The sequence below is a fragment of the Pan paniscus genome, chromosome 1 (assembly GCF_029289425.2).
Source record: "Pan paniscus chromosome 1, NHGRI_mPanPan1-v2.0_pri, whole genome shotgun sequence".
Lineage (NCBI taxonomy): Eukaryota > Metazoa > Chordata > Mammalia > Primates > Hominidae > Pan > Pan paniscus.
In genome coordinates, this window is record NC_073249.2 from 21,298,482 (window position 1) to 21,321,104 (window position 22,623).

The 22,623-nt window shown below is 54.3% G+C and overlaps 1 protein-coding gene across 1 annotated transcript in view; it reads right to left on the reverse strand.

Moving 5' to 3' along the window:
• OBSCN (obscurin, cytoskeletal calmodulin and titin-interacting RhoGEF) overlaps window positions 1-22,623 on the reverse strand; it is a 169,465-nt gene that overhangs the window by 71,338 nt on the left and 75,504 nt on the right. The window contains exons 38-56 of the mRNA XM_055104619.2: window positions 21,360-21,632; window positions 20,671-20,937; window positions 19,751-20,017; window positions 19,387-19,650; window positions 18,820-19,083; window positions 15,524-15,787; window positions 14,899-15,162; window positions 14,072-14,335; window positions 13,273-13,536; window positions 12,645-12,908; window positions 8,974-9,237; window positions 8,169-8,432; window positions 7,546-7,809; window positions 3,750-4,013; window positions 3,122-3,385; window positions 2,302-2,565; window positions 1,051-1,317; window positions 522-788; window positions 158-430 (exon numbers count right to left, since the gene is read on the reverse strand). Coding sequence (XP_054960594.2) covers window positions 158-430; window positions 522-788; window positions 1,051-1,317; window positions 2,302-2,565; window positions 3,122-3,385; window positions 3,750-4,013; window positions 7,546-7,809; window positions 8,169-8,432; window positions 8,974-9,237; window positions 12,645-12,908; window positions 13,273-13,536; window positions 14,072-14,335; window positions 14,899-15,162; window positions 15,524-15,787; window positions 18,820-19,083; window positions 19,387-19,650; window positions 19,751-20,017; window positions 20,671-20,937; window positions 21,360-21,632 — 5,046 coding nt within the window. The remainder of the gene's footprint in view (window positions 1-157; window positions 431-521; window positions 789-1,050; window positions 1,318-2,301; window positions 2,566-3,121; window positions 3,386-3,749; window positions 4,014-7,545; window positions 7,810-8,168; window positions 8,433-8,973; window positions 9,238-12,644; window positions 12,909-13,272; window positions 13,537-14,071; window positions 14,336-14,898; window positions 15,163-15,523; window positions 15,788-18,819; window positions 19,084-19,386; window positions 19,651-19,750; window positions 20,018-20,670; window positions 20,938-21,359; window positions 21,633-22,623) is intronic.

Here is a 22,623-nt window from a genome sequence, read left to right on the forward strand (position 1 = left end):
CCAGGTTCTCTCAGAGAGCCCTGACAGGTACACCGGGAGGTGCAGGGGTGAGGAGGAAGACAGCATGAGAGCAGGGGACTCAGGTGCACCCAGAAGGCAACCATAAGGGAGTCGGATGGCAGGCTCACCCTCTCCTCTGGGAGGCCCCACCACTCACCTGTGACCCTGAGGGAGGCAGCGGTTTTCTGGCCGCCTGTCACACAGGCATACTCGCCCGTGTCCTTGGCCTCCAGTTGGTGGATCAGCAGCTCCCGCGTGGCCCCCTGGCTCCGCATCTCGTACTTGGGGCCTGCATGCAGCTCCACGCCCTCCTTGAGCCATTGCACCACGGCCCCCGACTCTGCATCACTCAGCTGACAGCACAGCCGGGCTATGTCACCTGTCTCCTGCTCCAGACTCTGAAGCCGGGTCTTGAACTTGGGCCTGGGGACTGGGGAGTATGCAGGAAGGGATGCTTAGTGCCCCTTGCCACTGACCAAGAGTGAGGGGCTGTGGGAGGCAGGGGCTGGTGAGCAGCTCACCACGGACAGAGAGGCTGGCCATGCTCTGCGTGTGGCCCGTGTCGCACGTGTAGTCACCCGCATCCTCCTGCTCCACTCCGCGTACCAGCAGCTCTGCAGCTGCACCATCCTGCACCATCTGGTACTTGGCACAAGGGAAGAGCTGTAGGGAGCCCTTGCGCCACTCCACGCTCGCACCCGCCCGGCTCAGCTCGCAGCGTAAGTGTGCAGTGCCTCCCTCATCCACCTCCTGGGGCTGCAGCTCTCGGAGGAACCGCACAGGCGCAGCTGCAGGGGAGGGAGCAGGGCATGAGGGCAGGTCCCTGAGGAGCTATAAGGGGGAACTAACAGGTGTAATGCAGGGCAGAGTGGGGAGGGGGAACCACATCAGAGCAGCTACGAGGAAGGAGGCAGGGCCTCAAGGCAGGTAGGACTCCCACCCTGTGGAGCCGTCTCAATTGGGAGCCCCAGGTGGGAAGGCAGCCCCGAGGGTCCGCCCAAAGCACAGGAACTGCGCTATATCCTGGGCCACGCTAGCCTGGGAGCCCACCTGTGACAGTGAGGGTGGCACTGGTGGCCTGGGAGCCACAGGTGCAAGTGTATTCGCCAGTGTCTTCACGTTGTAGGTCCCGTAACACCAGCTCCGCGGTGCAGCCCTGAAGCCGTGGCTCCCGGCGCCCATTGGCCTGCAGCTGCAGGCCACCCTTGCTCCAGACCACTGTAGCAGTGGGCTCAGACAGCTCACACTGCAGGGTGGCCGTGGAGCCCTCCTCCGCCTGCAGACTCTGCAGCGGCTCCCGGAACACTGGCTGTGGGGCTGCAGGGGGCAGGGGGCAGGGTCAGCTCCAGATCTATACCAGGCATCGCTCTCCAGGCCAGCAGATGAGGGCCTGGGCTCCTCCCAGCTCCCTGGCCTGGCTCCACAGGCAGTGCTGCCTCAGATGGTACTGGGGACCACCAGTCTGTGATTCAGGAGTGAGGAGGCAGTGTGGTGGGAAAGCACGGAGGGGCTACATCTACCCAGGGCTTAGGAGGCTGTCCTCTCACCCAGGGCCCCCCCACCCAGCCCCCAAAGGGCCACACACCCCAGAGCCCAGGGCAGGGATGTGTACTTCAGAACCCAGGGTGAGGCCCTGTACCCAAGACCTGAGAGCAGAGCTGAGTCCCCCAGATCCCAGGGCGAGGCCAGGGCCCAGGGCTATAGGTTCCACCTCCCTTCTGTGGGCACCCAAATCCCAGGGCAGGGATGTGTATTCAGACTCCAGAGTGGGGCCGTGTCTTCCAGACCCCAGGACAGGGCCGTGTCCCCCAGACTCCAGGGCAGGGACCAGGTTCCCTTAGACCCTCAAGTGCCACGGGGGCTGTTTGCCCTACAAGGCTACACTGAGAACCAGGGCCAGCCTGCAGGGCCCAGGGCTCTAGGTCCTGCCTCCCTTTCCTGGGTGCCAGAGGCCTCCCTCCGAGAAGGACATGAGACCCTGTGGCTAAAAGACTCCAGGTCTCAAATGAAGGATGGCAGAAAGTTGGATTGATTAGGTGGTGATGGGAGGCAGTGGGAGGGAAACAAGGTGGGAATTCCTTCCCTACAACCATGACTGGTACACAAGGTCACATGGCTGAAGCTCAGTACAGACACCAGGGCACAGGATAACGCTGGAACCCATGAGCAGAGGGGACAGAGGAAACAGCAGGAGGAAGAGGAAAGGAGCATCCACAAGGAGAAGGTGTGCGGTGCCTGCAACTGCCCACAGAGGAAGGACACACACCCACATCAGTCCATGTGGCCACGTGTGGTCATTACCCTTGACAGTGAGAGTGGCCGACGTCTTCTCCTGACCACATACACATGAGTACTCCCCAGTGTCTGCCACGGACAGGCCATGAATCTGCAGCTCACATCTGGTCCCATCCTGCCTCAGGTTGTATCTGTCCCCATCTCTGAGGGTTTCAGGTCCCTTCCTCCACTCAACAGGGGCCACCTTGCTCAGCTCACACTGCAACATAGCCGTGGCCCCTTCTGTGGCCTCTTCATTCCTCAGACCCTTTGTGAACTTGGCGGGCAGGGCTGGGGAGGTCAGAAGATATGGACACAATCATGCCTCTGAGCCCACAGAAGAGACAGGACATGGATGACACAGAAAAGACACAGAACCCAAATGGACATGAGCCACATCGGGATGTGCTGAGCACAGGCTGTGCACTGTGGCTTCCCTCAGTCCAGGCTGTACAGCACATGACCATGGCCCCCTCTGTGGCCTCCTCACACCTCGGTCTTTATATGAATCTGGCACATATAGAGCTGAAGAGGGCCAGACACACATGGAAATCAGATCATCTGGAGCACTTCAGTAGACAGAATATGAGGGAATGGAGGACAAGACATAGAGCCCAACAGGGCAATGTGACTGAGCCCATGCTGATACACAGGTGGGAGCTGGCTAGAGATGCTGCTTTCTCCTGGTTTCTGCAACAGTCCGGGAGGCTGGAAGGGATTCTGGGGAATTATGGGAACAGGATGACATGGACACAGGGAGACAACATGGAATGAGTGGAGACGGATGGCATGAAATCAATACTGGCACACCAGAACATGGCTTTGCTTGGCCACATGTGATCTTTACCCCTGATCGTGAGTGTGGCTGAGGTCCTCTCCTGCCCACACATGCACGAGTACTCCCCGGCATCTGCCACAGACAGGCCATGAATCTGCAGCTCACACCTGGTCCCATCCTGCCTCAGGCTGTGTCTGTCCCCATCTCGGAGGGTTTCAGGTCCCTTCCTCCACTCCACAGGGGCCACCTTGCTCAGTTCACAGTGCAGTGTGGCCGTGGCCCCTTCTCTGGCCTCCTGGTTTGTCATGTTGTCTATGAATCTGGCTGGCAGGGCTGGGAAGGACCAAGCAGTCACTGAGATCATCAGACTGTCTGGACAACTCTGTGGACAGGACACAGACACACACGAGGAGCCACACAAACCACCAAAGGACCATGGCAGAATAAGCAAATGAATGTACAGAAGGCGAGAAAGCACATGGCCCAAGAGGAACAGAGAACACGCAGGGATGGGGATGAACAGGAGGACATCTCCTGATGAGGAGAAGCAGAGGCAGGAGATGCCCAGAGGACCCCAGTTAGAGGACACACAACCTCAGGGTTCCCACAGGGGTGCCACATTTGGAAGTAGAAGGTGGTGACACAGAGACACATAGATTCCAAGCCACAAGTCCATGTGACCACACAGGATCTTTACCCCTGACAGTGAGTGTAGCTGAGGTTCTCTCCTGCCCGCACACACACAAATACTCTCCAGTGTCCTCCACAGCCAGGCCACGAATCTGCAGCTCACACCTCGTCCCGTCCTGCCTCAGGCTATATCTGTCCCCATCTCTGAGGGTCTCAGACCCCTTCCGCCACTCCACGGGGGCCGCCTTGCTCAGCTCACACTGCAGCACAGCTGTGGCCCCTTCTGTGGCCTCGTGATTTCTCACATCTTCTATGAATCTGGCCGGCAGGGCTGGAAAGGACCAAGCAGACACTGAGATCATCAGACTAACTGGACAACTCTGTGGACAGAACACAGACACACACGAGGAGGCACACAAACCACCACAGGACCATGACAGAATAAGCAAATGAATATACAGATGGTGAGAAAGCACACGGCCCAGGAGGAACAGAGAACACAGTCCCCATCTCTGAGGGTCTCAGGTCCCTTCTTCCACTCCACAGGGACACCTTGCTTAGTTCACACTGCAATGTGGCTGTGGCCCCTTCTGAGGCCTCCTTGGTCTTCAGATCTTGAGTGAATTGGGTAGGCAGAGGTAGGAAGGGTCACATGGACAGAAGCCATCAAGCCCTCTGGAGGATCTGAGGGACACACCTGAACATCCAGGAAGAAAACAGAAGCAGGAAGGCTGGAGGGACTTGGGATGAGGCGGACCAAAGTGCATTTGACAGTGAGGACTTCCTGCATTCTGCCTGTGAGGTGCAGATTGGGTGGGAGATGGGCTCCATCCTGGATCTCTTCTCAGAGGGCATCTTATCCTACCTGTGAACTTTCATTATGGGGAAGCAAGACAGGCTCCTCCAACTTGCAACCCACATATGCAATAATGTGATGGACATCTCTCTATGATGACACAGCAGACACCTTCAGGTCCGAACATCCACTGCCCCATTGTCATCCCTCACACAAGAGATAGCCTGACCAGACAGGGCTTCCATCCAGCAGTGCCCATGCCTAGATATACCTGGTGCACCGTACAACATCCCAGCCCACACAAGGCCCTGCTACCTCCATCCAACATACTCCTAGACTGACCCTACTGAACCCACATTCCCACATATTACCCTGACTCATATCACCTAGATCATGACAGACACCAAATGTGGCCTTGAACCACACCTCTGAACCTCCAATCTACCATTCTCTCTTGCCTCCTGACTCCAGGCAGGGGGCTCACAAGTTAGCAGAGCAGGGCCTAACCCGATTACATAGCCATAGACTGCTATGGGTTGTGTTTCTACAGAAGTCAAATGTTGAAGTCCTAACTTCCACTACTTCAGAATATGACTGTTTTTGAGATAGGGCCTTTAAAGAGGTGATTAATGCTAAATGGGATCACAAGGGTGGTATCTAATCCAATATAAATGCTGTCCTTATAAGAAAAGGAGATTAGGACACAAACAGAGAAGGACCAGTGAAGACACAGAGAAAATGGCTGTCTACAAGCAAAGGAGAGAGGCCTCAGAAGGAGCCAACCGTACTGACACCTGGATCTCAACCATCTAGCCTCCAGAATGGTGAGGAAATAGATTTCTGTTATTTATACCACCCAGTCTATGACATTTTCTTTATGGCAACCCAAGCAAACAAATTCAGACTTTGGTACCAGGAGTGGGGTGCCAAAGGAACAAATACCTATAAATGTGGATGTGGCTTTAGAACTCGGTAATGGGAGGTAGCTGAAAGATATTTCAGGTGCATGCCAAAAAACAGTGTTTGCAGGCAGCAATTGTCGATGAAAACATGGGTGTTAAAAGTGATTCTGGTCAAGCCTCAGATGACAACGGGGGACATATTATTAAAAACTGGAGAAAGACAATCACTGTTATAAAGTAGCCAAAAACCTGGTCAAATTTTATTCTAGTGTTTTGTGGAGGGTAGGACTTGCAAACAACAAAATTGGATATATTTACCTGAGGAAGTTTCTAACCAAAGAATTGAAACCATAGCCTGATTTCTCTCTAATATGAAAATGTGAGAGGAGAGAGATAAATTCAAAAAGGATTTGTTAAGCAAAAAGGAACCAGAGCTTGAAGATACAGAAAAATTTTCAGGCTATACATACTGCAAAAAAAAAATGAGAAAGCATTATTCTGGGGAGAATATCCACACTGGACAACCATTTGCTAAACAGATCAGGTGTGTGGTTTATGGATCCATTCAGCCCTCTCAGCAGAAGCCAGTAATAAAAATAAGATTATCAAGGAAAGATCTGTGGAGAATTCTTTTGTCTGGTGGCTTTGACCCACATGGATCACATGGGACAAAGTTTTTGAGACCTTTATACCAGAGGAAATGCTGCTAGCTTGAACTGATTCGAACAGAGATGGGACAAAATGAAGGAAGGATGTCAGACTTCTGAGAATCCACAGGATGGGCCAATAGAGCTACATGGATATAAACAAGATATTCTGTAAGAAAAAGGAATAATGACCCAAAAGTTGGTTCAGGAGTTGACAGGAATGGCATTATAACCAGAGGGTAGAGGGCACAGGCCTGGAAGTAAGGCTGTCTCCTCCTCAGTTACAGAGAGCCAGACACCTCCACTCAGGGCTGAGGGGGTAGAGTTGCAACCCTGTTGGGTCGAGAGGACTAGGTATTAATCCAAAGCCTTAAAACCTAATGATATTTGTCCTGCTAGGGTTACACCTTACTTGGGACCCGTGACTCATTCCTCCTTTCCAGTTTCTCCCTGATTCAGAATGTCCATCCTATGCCTGTCCCACCATTGTGACTTCAAAACAAATAACTTGTCTGATTTCACAGCCTCACAGATGAAGAAAAATTTTGCCTCTGTATAAGTCACACTTTATCTCCCTCACAGTTGACTCAGATGATATTTAGAGGTGATTTGGACTAGTTGATATTGAAATGGGCTAAGATTTGGGACTGTTAGGAAGACGCAAACATATTTTGCACGTGAGAAGGCCATGAATTTTGAGAATCCAGATGGTGGAGTGTTATGGTCTGAATTGTGCCTCAGAAAAAATGCATATGTTGAAGTCCTAACCCCCAGTACACGTCAGAATATCACTGTATTTAAAGACAATCATTGAAAGGTAAAATGAGGTTGTTAGGGTGGTTCCAAATCCAGTATGACTGGTGCTCTTATAAAAAGAGGTTAGGACACACATATGCACACAGAGGGACATCCATGTGAAGACATGGGGAGAAGACAGCTGTCTACAAGAAGAGAGGAGCTGACATCTTGATCTTGAGATTTCAGCCCCATACTTCTGAGAAAATAAATCTGTGTTATTTGAGCCACCCTGTCTGCAGTGCTTTGTTACGTTAGCCTGAGCAGATGAAGACAATACTCCTTTAGAAGCTTGGAATGACCACAAGGATCAATCAGAACACTCACCAGCCTGAAGAGGGGCCTGGCCTGAGCCATCGCTATGTCTGTCAAAGGACATACATTTCCTGACCTCCATGCCTGAGGCTCAAGAGCTGGTGGACATCCACAGGCCTTTGCAAGATGGCAGGGGCCCCAGACAGCTCTCCTGGACCCTGACACCTGCCTGCTGCTCTCCCTTCCTGACACCTGGGGACCCTGCACTATTCACCCTTGGGGTCTGTATGCCCAGGCCCTAGATTAGGCCATCCAAGTGGGTCCTCAGCATGCATTTGTGAGACGGACCACACAGATGAGTGACTGAATAAAATGTCAACGACATTGAGAGACATTGGGAGAGCACAAAACATGTGGGTTAAGTGGGGGAAGACAGAAGTCACTCAGGTGGTCACATGTGGTCTTTACCCCTGACAGTGAGCGTGGCCGAGGTCCTCTCCTGCTCACATATGCACGAGTATTCTCCAGCATCTGCTATGACCAGGCCACGAATCTGCAGCTCACAACTGGTCCCATCCTGCTTCAGGCTGTACCTGTCCCCATCTTTGAGGGTGTTGGGCCCCTTTCTCCACTCCACGGGGGCCGCCTTTCTCAGCTTACATTGCAGTGTGACTGTAGCCCCTTCTGTGGCCTTCTGGTTTCTCATATCCTCTATGAATCTGGCAGGCAGGGCTGAGAAGGACCAAACAGTCACTGATATCATCAGACTGTCTGGAGGATTTTTCGGACAGAACATGGACACCAATAAGGAGCCACACAAACCACCAAAGGACCATAGCAAGATGAGCAATATATAAACAATGAGAAGGCAAATGGCCCAGGAGGCACAGAGAACACACAGGGACATGCATGAGCAGGAGGACATCTACTGATGAGAAGGGGAGGCAGGAGATACCTAGAGGGCCCCAGTTAGAGGACAGACAATCACAGGGTTTCCACAGGAGATGTGTCACATTTGGAGGCAGAAGGTGGTGACACAGAGAGGTGTATACACCAAGCCACAAGCCCACATGGCCACATAGGTTCTTTACCCCTGACAGTGAGTGTAGCTGAGGTCCTCTCCTGCCCACACACACATGAGTACACCCCGTTATCTGCCATAGCCAGGCCATGAATCTGCAGCTCACACACAGCCCCGTCTTGTCTCAGGCTGTATTTGTCCCCATCTCTGAGAGCCTCAAGGCCTTTCCTCCACTCCACAGGGGCTGCCTTGCTCAGCTCACATTGCAGTGTGGCTGTGGCCCCTTCCATGGCCTCTTCATTCCTCAGACCCTCTGTGAACCTGGCAGGCAGGGCTGGTGGAGGGATCAGAAAGACATGGACACAATTACACTGAGCACATGAAAAAGACAGGACATGGATGGCACAGAGAAGACACAAAGCCCAACTGGACACAGACCACATGCAGGGTATGCCAAGCACAGGCTGTAGATTCCCTCTGTTCAGCCTGGTAACATCACGAAGTAACCACGAAGGAGCCCCTTCGTGGGCTCCTCAGGCCTCAGAGATAACGTGAATCTGCCATGCAGGGCCAGAGAGGGTCAGAAAACACAGAGAACATTAAATTCCTTGGAAAGCGCTGGTAGATAGGACATGACAAGATGAAAGACAAGACAGAATCCAATAGAACAGGGCCCACAGTATCACAGGAGAGGGAATCTGGATGTAGATGAGAGTTTCTTCTGGTTCTTTCAGCAGCCCAGGAAGCTGGAAGGGATAGTGTGGCATGACGTGAAGAGTGTGGCAGTCTGGGGGAGACCACGCAATGAGCAGAGATTGATGGCAAGAAGTGAACAACTGGACACCAGAACGCAGATCTGGACAGATGGACTTTACCCCTGATGGTGAGTGTGGCCGAGGTCCTCTCTTGTCCACACATGCATGAGTATTCCCCAGCATCCGCCACAGACAGGTCATGGATCTGCAGCTCACACCTCGTCCCATCCTGCTTCAGGCTGTATCTGCCCCCATCTCTGAGGGTCTCAGGACCCTTCTTCCATTCCACAGGGGCCACCTTGCTCAGCTCACACTGCAGTGTAGCTGTGGCCCCTTCTGAGGCCTCCTTGGTCTTCAGATCTTGAGTGAATCGTGCAGGCAGGGCTAGGAAAGGTCACATGGACAGAAGCCATCAAACCCTCTGGAGGATCTGAGGGACGCAACCTGATTATCTAGGAAGGAAACAGAAGCAGATCTCGAAGACATGGGATAAGGCGGACCAAAGACCATGTGAGACTGAGGTCTTCCTGTGTTCTGCCTATGAGGTGCAGATTGGCTGAGAGATGGGCTCCATCCTGGATCTCTTCTCAAAGGGCATCTTGTCCTACCCATGTCCTATCATTACTAGGAAGCAAGACAGGCTCCTGCAACTTCCACATATGCAATAATGTGATACATCTCTCTCTTCTCTCTCTTTCTCCAGCCTCACAGGAGGCACCTCCTTGTCCTGACACCTGCTTCCCCATTCTCATACAGGAGATACCCATCCCAGGCAGGGCTTCCATCCAGCACTGTTCATGCATGGGCATACCTCGGCTCACTGCCAACCATCCCAGCCCACACAAGGACCTGCTGTCTCCACCTCACTGCTCCTGTCCTGACTTTACTGGATACACATTGCCTTGGCTCAATCACCAAAACCCCCAACAGACTCCAGATGCGGCTTCTACACCACACCTCTGACCCTTCAACCTGCTGTCCTCTCTTCCCTCCTGACTCTAAGCAAAGTGAGAGCTCACAAGGTACAATGGAGCAAGCCCCACCCTGGTTACCCCGTTATGGTCTGATTGTGTCCCCCCAAATTCATACATTCAAACCTAACCTCTAGAACCTCAGAGCATGACTGTATTAAAGATAGGGCCTTTAAAGTGGTAACTAAGGTTAAATGAGGTTGTCAGGGTGTGCCCAACTCCAATATGACTGGTGTCCTTATAAAAAGCAGATATTAGGACACAGAGACACACTGAGGAGTGACCACGTGAAAAAACAGAAGACTGCATCAACAAGCCAAGGAGAGAAGCCTCAGAGGAAGTCAACCTAATAACACTTCACCTCAGACATCTAGTCAGAAAACTAACACAAATATTGGTACCAGGAGTAGGGTGCCATTGTAACAATTATCTAAAAATGTGGAAGTGGCTTTGGAACTGGGTAATGGGTGGAGGCTGGATGATATTTGAAGTGCATGTTGGAAAAAACCTAGATTGCTATGAACAACCTGTTCATGGAAAGATGGACATTAAAAAAGATGGACATCTGGTCAGACCTCAGATGGAAATAAAGAACAGGTTATTGGAAAGGGGAGGAAAGGCGATCCTCATTATTAAGTGGCAAAGAACTTGTCTGAATTGTGTTGTTGTGTGTGGAAGGTAGGACTAAGAAACAATAAAATTTTGCACGTTTAGTTGAGGAAATTTCTAAGTAAAGTGTTGAAGGTGAAACCTGTTTTCTCTTTGCTGCTTATTGTAAAGTGCAAGAGGAGGGAAATAAATTGAAGAAGGAATTGTAAATAAAAAAGGAACCAATACTTGAAACTTTGGAAATTCTTCAGCCTAACCACATGGTAAAAAATGAGAAACTGTTCTGAAGAGAACATCAAGGGTGTGGCTAGACAACCATTTGCTAAAGCACCAGGTGTGCAATTTATGGATCCAATTAGTCATCTCAACAGAAGCCAGGAATAGAGATGCAGTTATCTGGAAAAGCCTCTTGTCTGATGGTGTGGACCTCCATGAATTGCATGGGAGGCCAACTCAGTTTCTGATAATCTTATACCAGCAGATTGGAGTGAACTGGATTGAGGTGGGATAAAATGAAGGAAGGCTATCAGACTTCTGGGATTCAACAGAATGAGCTAATATCACTGTATGGCTGCAAACATGTCTTATCCTTCAAAATAAAAGAATGACCCCAAAGGCATCAGCAGGGCTGCCACTGCCACTACAGGTCCACGGATCAGGACCACCTCTTCCCAGAATGGAGGGGGAGAGGCTGTTACCCAAGGATGAGTGGATATTACCCAGGTCTGAGAGATTGGGGATAACACTCTGGTTGGCATGGAGGACTGGAATTAAGTCAAAGAGAATTATTTTTCAGACTTTAAAAAAAAGGTAGAGATGGGGTCTCACTGTCACCCAGGCTGGAGTGCAGTGGTACAATTATAGCTCACTGCAACCTCAAACTCCCAGGCTCAAGTGATCTTCATGCCTCAGCCTCCCTAGTAACTGGAACCCCAGATGTGCACCACCACACCTAACAATTTTTTTTTTTCTTTTAGAAAAAGGGTCTTGCTATATTTTCCAGGCTGGTCTAGAACACCTGGCCTCAAGTAATCCTCCTGCCTCGGCCACCCAGTGTGCTAGGATTATAGACGTGAGCCACTGTACTGAGTCACCAGCCTTAAAATCTAGTGAAATTTGCTCTGCTAGGTTCAGACCTGCATAAGATCCATGACCCATTTTTTCTTTCCAACTTCCCCTCTTTTGAACAGGAACGTCTATCCTATGCCTGCACCACCACTGCATTTTGGAAGCACAAAACTTGTCTGGTTTCATGCTTCACAACTGAAGAAGAATTTTGCCTTGGAATGACTCATACTTCACCTCCCTCATGCTTGACTTAGATGCATTCAGATGAGATTTTGATTTTGAGTTGATGCTGGAATGGGTTAAGATTACGGGCTGTTAGGAAGGAGTAAGTGTATTTTGCATGTTAGACGGTAATTAATTGTGGGAAGCCAGAGGGCAGAATGTCATGGTCTGAATTGAGTCCCCTCACCAAATCCATGTATGTTGAAATCCTAACCCCTAGTACTTCACAATGTCACTGTATTGAAATAGTATCTTTGAAAGGTAAAATGAGGTTGTTATGATGGGCCCAATCCAATATGACCAGAGTATCTACAAGCCAAGAGAAGAGGCCTAAGGAGAAACCAACCGAGTGACTCCTTGATCTTGGAATTTCAGACTCCAGAAGTCTGAGAAAATAAATATCTGCTGTGAAGTTACCCAGATGCAGTGCTCTGCTGTGTCTGCCGAGCAGATAAAGGCAGCAGTCCTTCAGGAGCCTGGCATGACCACAAGAACCACTCAAACACTCTCAGCAGATTTAGTGGGGCCTGGCCTGACCACCTCCTCGGTGAGCCCCCAACCCTACTGTGCATGTCCATCAGCAGAAACACAGGCCCTCACCTCTAGGCCTGGGGCCCCAGAGCCCGCGCACATGTGCAAGCCCCAGCAAGATGCCAGTGGCCCCAGACAGCTCTCCTGGACCCTGACGTCTGTCTGTGGGGCTCTCCTTTGGGTCCCTGCCCTATTCACCCCTGAGGTGCATATTCCCAGGCCCTAGATTAGGTCATCCAAGTGGGTTCCAAGTGCATTTGTGGGATGTGTCACACAGGGGAGTGACTGAATGAGATGGCAATGACATCAAGAGGCACTGGGAGAGCACAGATCATGTGGGTTAGGTGGGAGGAGACAGGAATCACTCAGGTGGCCACATGTGGTGTTTACCCCTGATGGTGAGTGTGGCCGAGGTCCTCTCCTGCCCGCACACACACGAGTACTCCCCAGCGTCTGCCACGGACAGGCCACGAATCTGCAGCTCACATCTGGTCCCATCCTGCCTCAGGCTGTATCTGTCCCCACCTCTGAGGGTCTCAGACCCCTTCCTCCACTCCACGGGGGCCGCCTTGCTCAGCTCACATTGCAGCACGGCCGTGGCCCCTTCTCTGGCCTCCTGGTTTTTCACATCTTCTATGAATCTGGCAGGCAGGGCTGGGAAGGACCAAGCAGTCATTGTGATTATCAGACCATCTGGAGGACTCTGTGGACGAGACATGGTCACCCACAAGAAGCCACACAAACCATCAAAGGACCACACGTGAAAGAGCAAACAAACGTACACATGGGGAGGAAGCAAATGGCCCCAGAGGAACAGAGAACACAAAAGGAGAAGGACATGAGCATGAGAACACCTCCTGGATAAGAAGGGAGGAGGGAGATGCCCAGAGGACCCTGGTTAAAGGACAGACAACCATGGGGTTGCCACAGAACCATGCCACATTTGAAGGCAGAAGGTGGTGACACAGAGATGTGTAGACACCAAGCCATGGTCCACATAGCTACACACGATCTTTACCCCTGACAGTGAGTGTGGCTGAGGTCCTCTCCTGCCCGCACACACACGAGTACTCCCCGGCATCCACCACAGCCAGGCCACGGATCTGCAGCTCACACCTGGACCCGTCCTGCCTCAGGCTGTGTCTGTCCCCGTCTCTGAGGGTCTCATGCCCCTTCCTCCACTCCACCGGTGCCGCCTTGCTCAGCTCACACCGCAGCGTGGCCGTGTCCCCTTCTGTGGCCTCTTCATTCCTCAGACCCTCTATGAACTTGGAAGGCATGGCTGGGGAGGTCAAAAGACACAGATATAATCAAATTCTCTGAGTACCTGGAAGAGATAGGAAGGACATGGATGGCAGAGACAAGACACAGAACCCAACTGGGCACAGGCCGCATGGGGGTGTGCTGAGCACAGGCTGTGGACTGGGACTTGCCTCAGTACAGACTGTACAGCACATGGCCATGGCCCCTCCTGTGGCCTCCTCACATCTCAGGCTTTATAGGAATCTCTGGCACCCAGGCCCAGAGAGGGTCAGAAACACATGGAGAACATCAGGGGAAAGAATGTGACAGGATGGAAGACACAGAATCCAACGTGACAATGTTGACAGAGTCCTCGGAGGCACACAGTGGGAGCCCGCTAGAGAGGCTGCTTCCTCCTGCTTCCTACAACAGCCCTGGAGGCTGGAAGAAGCTCGTGCAGTTACACAGGCAGGCACAGACATGGGGAGAGAACGCAGCATGGGCAGAGACGGATGGCGTCAAGTCAACACGTGGACATGAGAGCATGGTGCTGCTTGGCTGCATGTGGCCTTTACCCGTGACAGTGAGCATGGCTGAGGTCCTTTCCTTCCCGCACATGCACAGGTACTCCCCAGCGTCCTCTGCCACGAGGCCGCGGATCTGCAGCTCACACCTGGCCCCGTCCTGCCTCAGGCTGTGTCTGTCTCCATCTCTGAGGATCTCATGCCCCTTCCACCACTCCACGGGGGCCATCTTGCTCAGCTCACACCGCAGCATGGCCGTTGCCCCTTCTGTGGCCTCTTCGTTCCTCAGACCCTCTGTGAACTTGATGGGTAGAGCTGGGGGAGGGTTAGAATATATGAACACAATCATGCTCTCTGAGAACATGGAAGATATAGAACATGGATGGCACAAAGACACAGAACCCAACTGGACACAGGCCACATGTGGGGTGTGCTGAGCACAGGCTGTGGACTGGGGCTTCCCATGCTCCAGCCTGTCAGCGCTGTAGCTGTGGCTCCTTCCATGGCCTCCTGAGTCCTCACACTTTATGTAACTCTGGCTGCCAGAGCCAGAGTATGTCAGACACACACGAGGACCGTGAGAGTCTCTGGAGCACTCTGTGGGGGGAGGACAGGACAGCATGAAGGACAAGGTGCAGAAGCCAACAGGACAACATGATGGAGCCCATCTTTGGAGGCACATGGGGTGGAAGCTGGCTGCAAGGCCAGTTTCTCCTGGTTCCCACAATAGCTCTAGAGGCTGGAAGGGACTCTGCAGAGTGATGGGAACAGGGTGGCACAGATGCAGGGAGAGCACATGGGGTGAGTACAGACAGACGGCATGACATCAGTACATGGACACCAGAAGATGGCTCTCCTTGGCCACATGTGGCTTTTACCCCTGACGGTGAGCATAGCCGAGGTCCTCTCCTGCCCGCACACGCACAAGTACTCCCCAGTGTCTGCCATGGCCAGGCCACGAATCTGCAGCTCACATTTGGTCCCGTCCTGCCTCAGGCTGTATCTGTCCCCATCTTTAAGGGTCTCAGACCCCTTCCTCCACTCCACAGGGGCTGCACTGTTCAGCTCACACTGCAGCACAGCCGTGGACCCTTCTCTGGCCTCCTGGTTTTTCACATCTTCTATGAACCTGGCAGGCAGAGCTGGGAAGGACCAAGCAGTCGCTGAGATCATCAGACTGTCTGGAAGACTCTGTGGACAGGACATGGACACCCACAAGGAGCCACACAAACCACCAAAGGACCACATGTGAAGGAGCAAATAAACATTCACATGGGGAGGAAGCAAATGGCCCAGGAAGAACAGAGAACACAAAGGGATGAACATGAGCATGAGGACACCTCCTGGACAAGAAGAGTAGGCAGGAGACAACCGGAGGACCTCAGTTGGAGAAAAGACAACCCCGGGATTGCCACAGGGGCTGTGCCACACTGGAAGATGAGGATGACTCAGTGACATGTAGACACCAAGCCATGGGTCCACAAGGCCACACATGATCTTTACCCCTGATGGTGAGCGTGGCTGAGGTCCTCTCCTGCCCGCACACACACAAGTACTCCCCGGCGTCCGCCATGGCCAGGCCACAGATCTGCAGCTTACACCTGGTCCCCTCCTGCCTCAGGATGTATCTGTCCCCATCTCTGAGGTTCTCGGGCCCCTTCCTCCACTCCACAGGGGCCACCTTGCTCAGTTCACACCACAACATGGCTGTGGCCCCTTCCATGGCCTCTTCATTCCTCAGACCCTCTGTGAACTTGGCTGGCAGGGCTGAGGGATCAGAAAGAGATGGCCACAGTCACACCCTCTGAGCCCACAGAAGAGACAGGACATGGACAACACTGAGAAGACAGGGAAGCCATCTGAACATGGGCTGCTCCTGGGGCATGCTGAATACAGGCTGTGCACTGCGGCTTCCCACGGTCCAGCCCACTAGCACCATGGTATGGCCCCTTTTGAGGCATCCTCAGGCCTCATACTTTCTATGAACCTGGCTGGCAAGGCTGGAGAGGACATAAAAACCATGAGGCCCTCTGGAGACACCTGGGGACACTCAGCAAGGACACACTCCCGCTCTGGAGGAAACTAGGAATTAAAGCATGGACATGTGGACGTGAAACAGTGCCCTGGGAACAGAGAACAGACTGGCCATGGACACGCAGGGGAAAGCCGCTCAGGACACAGAGGAGCTGGAATCCTAGCAGGGACCCCAAGATGATGGCAGACACATGCAGTGGCCACAGGACCCATGAGATGGGGAGGCAGAGACGGAACCAAACCAGATCTCCCCATCCCCAGGGTCTTCTGTAGCCCATCCTGGCTCAGACTGAATTTGTCATCATGCTCAAGGGCCCAAGACCAGCCTGGTGGCTCACACTATACTGTGGCCCTGGCCTCATTCTGTGGCTCCCTATTTCATAGCTCCTTCATAATTTTTTTTTTCTTTTTCAGACAGGGTCTCAGTGTGTCGCCTAGGCTGGAGTGCAGTGGTGCCATCACAGCTCACTGCAGCCTCAAACTTCTGGCCTCAACCAATCCTCCCACCTGAGTAGCTGGGACCACAGGTGCACACCACCACAACCAGCTAATTTTTATATTTTTTGTAGAGATAGGGTCTCCCTGGGTTGCCCAGGTTGGCCTGAAACTCCTGCGCTCAAATGATCCTCCTGCCTTGGCCTCCCAAAGTGCTGGGTTTACAGGTGTGAGCCACCACACCCAGCCTCATGATCTTGATGAATAGCTGGATGAAAAAGACACAAAATCAGCTGCCTAAAAATCTCCCACGAAATCATCCAGGCTCCTGCTTCTCATCAGTTCCTGCTGCTCCTGCGGCCAGAGCCCAGGGCAGACAGGGAGTAAGGAGCCTGCTGCTGGGAGAGAGGAGGGTGCCGCCCTCCACCTTGACTGTCACCCTGTGTTCATGATGCAAGCAGGAACCCCACGCAGCAGGTGCCCTGGTGCATGGGTCCAGCAGATAAGAAACAACCAACTGAATACATGAAGGAACCGTCCACCCGGACATGCCCTGCATGCAGGAGATAGCCATGGATCACAGGGACAGACGAGGGCCACTGTCTCCTGTGCACTGAGGCTGGGTGGCTTCCCAGCCCACCAGATGGAGACTGGAGCCTCAGAGTGCTCAGCTTCATCCCCTGGACGCCCCCTGGGGAACTGCAGCTCGGAGCATCCTTGGGGCTTCAGGGTCCGGTGGAAACTTCCAGCATGCAAGGGTGCCCTCTTAGCAGGCATCAGAGGGGGTCCAGCAGGGCACCCACCACCTGAAGCTTCCCCGGAACTTGCCCACTTCTGGAAGCAACTGCCTCAGGCAGCCGGCAGGGGTCCACTCTGGTCATCTGCTCTTCAGCCACCGGTCTGAGGAGGACACAGATTAGCCCCCAGGCCCCTGTGGTCTCTGTGTCTCTCCAACATGCTACACAGCCATGTGACAGGGCCCGAAGTCTGTGCCCCTCTGGGGTGTCCTGGCAAGCCTGGTAGTGTGGTGCCTCCATGCCTTGGAAGCTGTCTGTGCTCTGTTGACACCACTGGAGGTGCATGGAGGCCCGGCCTCTCCACAAAGGTCTACAACACTTGTGCCTGTGACCGGAGCTACCTGCTTCAGGCACTGGCATCCAGATGGCTGTGCCTGGCCCCCAGAACCTGCCCCTTCACTGGCTGAGGGATCGCTCCTTGTGGTGTGAGGGGAGCCCACCAGTCCTGGGCGAGAAGGCCCTTGAGCTTGGGAGAGTCCTTCCCTGCATTCCCTGTAAGGTGCCCGAGCCCTCCACCTGGGCTGGCTTTATGCCATGTGCTTTCCCTGACGGAAGTGAGCCAGGCCCTTCAAGGTCCCGAGCACCTGAACACGCCAGACCACGCCACCAGCCACACCGGGCCATGGGTCCCGGCTCTACAGACACACAAGGCCAGGCCTGCAGGGCTCTGCCCCTTCTGCTGAGAACACTGGTGGCTTGAGGCTAGAATCCTCTCCTTGCTGTGACTGAGAGGTTCAGGGCCCAGGGCGAGTTCTGCAGTCTCACGTCCCTAGGGGACCCAGCCATGGCTGAGATCCACTCCCACCACCCACACGTGAGGACACCCTAGATCTGCCGTAGGCGGACCACAGGGCTCCGGACGTTCTGTCCTGGTCAAAGCCTCCATCTCAGATTGTCTTGGGCCCCTTCTGCCACTCCACACAGCGGCTCTGCTTGCCTGACACACAAAGAGTCACTGTGGCTGCTCCTCCCCACAGTCACCCCCATCACCTCCTCCCCACAGTCACCCCCATCACCTCCTCCCCACAGTCACCCCCATCACCTCCTCCCCACAGTCACCCCTCATCACCTCCTCTCCACAGTCACCCCCATCACCTCCTCCCCACAGTCACTCTGCCTCTCTCCTCCTCACAATGGACCCTCCCCTTCCTGGCTGTGCACTCCAGCCCACCTGCCATCCCCCCACTCCCGTCTGTGTTCCGCTTCTGGGGCTCCTCCTGATTGCCTTCCTGCCTTCCTAGTGTTTACCCTGGAGAAGATCTGTGATCTCACTTTTGTAATGATTTGGTTCTCCCCACATCCTCTGTCTCTGCCTACAACTCTGTAGGGCTCAAACAGCCCTCTCTTCTCTGCTGTCTTCCTGCTCCTGAGACGGGTAATACGCAGCAGGTGTGGGGAATCCCTACTGAAGGAATGAAGGAACCACACGCAGAAAGACAGGGAAGGCCACAGCGCAGACGTGAGCACAAAGCAGGAATGTGCACACCCGCTCAGACATAGCCACCCATGCACGTGGCCAGGAGCAGTCATTACCCTTCACGGTGAGAGTGGCAGACGTCCTCTCCTCCCCACACACACAGGAGTACTCCCCAGCATCTGCCATAGCCAGGCCACAGATCTGCAGCTCGCACACAGCCCCGTCCTGCCTCAGGCTGTGTCTGTCCCCATCTCTGAGGCTCTCACGCCCCTTCCTCCACTCCACGGGGGCCGCCTTGCTCAGCTCACACCGCAGCGTGGCTGTGGCCCCTTCTGTGCTCTCTTGGTGTCTCAGTCTTCCTATGAAGTGGGCAGGCATGGCTGGGGAGAGATGGACAGACAGACATGGAGGAGATCAGATTCTGGGAAGCACAAGGGGACAGGCCATGGCAAGACGGAGGATAAGACAGACTCCCACAGGACAGGTCCCAGGGTGCCTCGAGGGTGGGAGTCTGGCTGCAAATGCCGGGTTCTCCTGGTTCCTTCCACAGCCCAGAAAGCTGGAAGGGATTCCGTGATGTGCTGGGAAGGGCATGGCACAGTCAGGGTAGACTAGAATGGGTACGACTGACAGCAGAGGTAAAAAATTGGACACCGGACACGGCTCTGGATACACGGTCTTACGCCTGATGGTGAGTGAGGCTGAGGTCCTCTCCTCTCCACACACACACGAGTACTCCGCGGCATCCACCATGGCCAGGCCACGGATCTGCAGCTCACACATGGCCCCGTCCTGCCTCAGACAGTATCTGTCCCCATCTCTGAGGGTCTCGGACCCCTTTCTCCACTCCACAGGGGCTGCCTTGCTCAGCTCACACCGCAGCGTGGCCGTGGCCCCTTCTGTGGCCTCCTTGTTTCTCAGTTTCCCGATGAACTGGGCAGGCAGGGCTGCAGGAAAGTCAGACACAGAGAGCATCGTCTTTGCTCCCCTGCGTTGGAGGAAGAGGCATCTTTGGGCCACATGGGCAGGGTGGACAGAGACACTTACCAGTCACTGTGAGGGTGGCAGAAGTAGTCTGGTCCCCGAAGGAGCATGAGTACCGCCCGCTGTCCTGCGGCCGGAGGTTCCGGACGACCAGCTCCAGCATGGCACCCTCCTGGCGTAGGCTGTATTTGTCACCTGGCCTCAGGACGTTGTTTCCAAAGCACCACTTCACGGGCGCAGCCACAGATGACAGCACACAGCGCAGTGTGGCAGCACCACCCTCCAGCACCTCCAGGTCCTTCAGGGCCTCCTGGAACCGCACTGGCCGCGCTGCAGACAGGCACAGGCTCAGCTTGCCCTCCCCCAACTGAAGTCCACTAGGGGTCCCCTATAGGTGGTGGAGGGCTGGGGACATCAGCTGCAGGGTCCCCCTTCTCCTTTGGGGCCTGTGGCAGCGACCTTGAGACTTCTGGAAAGGGGCAGGTCTGAGGGTGAGGGATAGAAAGGGTGAACCAAGCAGGAGAACAGAAGGGTGGGGTGTCAGGGACCTGTGCCCACCAAATTCACAGTTGGAAGCCCTAGCCCAGACCTCAAAGCGTGGCTGTGATGAGGAAAGTAAGGTCAAATGAGGTCACGGTGGGCCCTAAGCCACTGTAGCTGGCACCTCCTAAGATGGGAGGTCAGGGACACAGGCATGCACAGAGGGACGTCCCCTCAGGGACGCAGAGGAGACAGCTCTGCGGGGCGGCTCCTGCAGGTGGCAGAGGCCAGGGCGGAAGCCGAGCAGGGTGGACAAGGTGCCAGGGAGAGCCAGGAAGGACATGGGGAGCCATGGGTGCCCCATACAGGATGTACGGGAGCCTGGGTGCTCCTGCCTTGGGCTCCTTGTGGGCGCACATGCCCTGCCCTGAAGACGGTGCTGCCTGAGAAGAGAGCTATAGGCACCTGGCCTGTGGCTGGGCTTTGGGGCTGCTGGGGCTCACCATGCACCCTGACAATGGAGCTGCTGCAGGCGCCCCCAGCCTCACACTTGTAGCGTCCACTGTCCTGCAGGGTGGCCCCAGTGATGAGCAGCTGGGCCCGGTGGCCCTCATGGCTCAGCTGGCACCGGGCAGACCCCCGCAGGGTCTTCCCATCCTTGGTCCAGCACACAGGAATGTCGCAGGTGCTGGTCTCGCACACCAGGGTCAAGTCCTCACCCTCTGTGATGGTGGCATCTGTGAGCTCCCAGGAGAAGACGCTTGGCTTCTCTGGGGGACAGAGAGAGAAGCAGGAGCATGTGGGATCCTGTCGTGCTGCCGCTGGAGGGGCCAACGGCGAGAAACCCTGGGTCTCGCTGCAGACCAGGCAACACCCTGGCTCAGCACCCACCAGCCACCCTCACGCTGGGGCCACGCAAAAGGCTGCAGAGGGAACAGGGCAGGCTCCGTGCAGCTCCTGCCCCAGTGGGGATGCAGCCTGGCCCGGGCCACGCCAAGCACAGTTCTGCAAACCATGCAGAAGCATCCATCCTGAAAGAGCCCAATTCAGCCTTCCGAGCCCCCACCCCACAGTAAGCCAATGGTGCTTTCTCTGTGAGCCCAGGGATACTGGGCACATGGCTGAGCTGCCATCCACCTCTCCACCTGTCTGCAGCTCTGAGCAACATGTGCAATGCGGGCATGCAACCCACCAGTGACCCGCAGGGCGGCCGAGGCCCGCTGGTCACCCGCCTCAAAGTAGATGGTGCCCGAGTCCTTGAGCGCCAGCTGCCGCAGGGTCAGCACGTGGTAGCCCCCGGGCTGGGCATCGATCTCATTGAGCTCGTTGACATGCAGGGGTGTCTTGTCCAGGAACCAGTGCACAGGCTCGTAGTTGGCCGGGGAGATCCGGCAACGGAAGGTGGCCGAGGAGCCCTCCTGCACATCCACATCCTCCAGGTCCTCGATGATGTGCACTCTCCGGCCTGCAAAGGCACAGACTGCTCAGGGGCCCCACCGTCCTGGGCAGGCTTGGCCAGCAGTGCTCCCCAGGACAGACGCTCCCCAGGACAGAGCAAGGTGGCTGTGTTTTAACAAGTTTGCAGGGACAGAACTCTGGAAACAGTAAGTGGGTCAGAGCTTGAATGGTCCAAAGATACTTGTTTGAGGGCCACTCGGAGCCCCGAGCCCACCTCTCTGCACCTTGGAGGTCCTTCTGCAAGGCTTGCTGGGTGAGTCTGCAGCCTGCTGAGAACCCAGGAGAGCACACTCCTGCCCCCTTTCCAAGCTGTGCTCCCAGGAGCGGTTGGCTCCCAAACCTGCTTACACAGCTGTGTGTATCATTACAATTGTGCCATGAAATTAACTCTTGTAGTAACAGATGAAACAGGAGTGTGAAAAAAAAATGGCTACATTTATGTTGAAATTTAAATCAAATGCTTGGAAGATAGGAAATGTGAATTCCTAGAAACAAGGTTTTTTGGCTGTTGAATTAGGGATGGTAAGAGATGAGCGTTTATGAATATAGAGACAGGTCCTGCGTTCAGATTCCTTCTGCATGCACGAGTGTCCTGCAGGCACAACTCCACCTCAAAGAAGCTGACCCCAGCCCAGGCAACGCACACGGAGGAAGAGCTCCCATCAGTGGATGGCAAACAAGGAAATGGCTTGGACTCCCAGACCAGGCCAGTCGACATCCTCATATGTTAAATTTTTATTTTATTTTATTTTATTTTTGTAGAGACGGAATCTCACTCTGTCTCCCAGGCTGGAGTGCAGTGGCGCGATCTTGGCTCACTGCAACCTCCGCCTCCCGGGTTCAAGCAACGCTCCTGCCTCAGCCTCCTGAGTAGCTGAGAATACAGGCACGCGCCACCATGCCTGGCTAATTTTGTATTTTTAATAGAGGTGGGGTTTCACCATGTTGGCCAGGCTGGTCTAGAACTCCTGACCTCATGATCCACCTGCCTCAGCCTC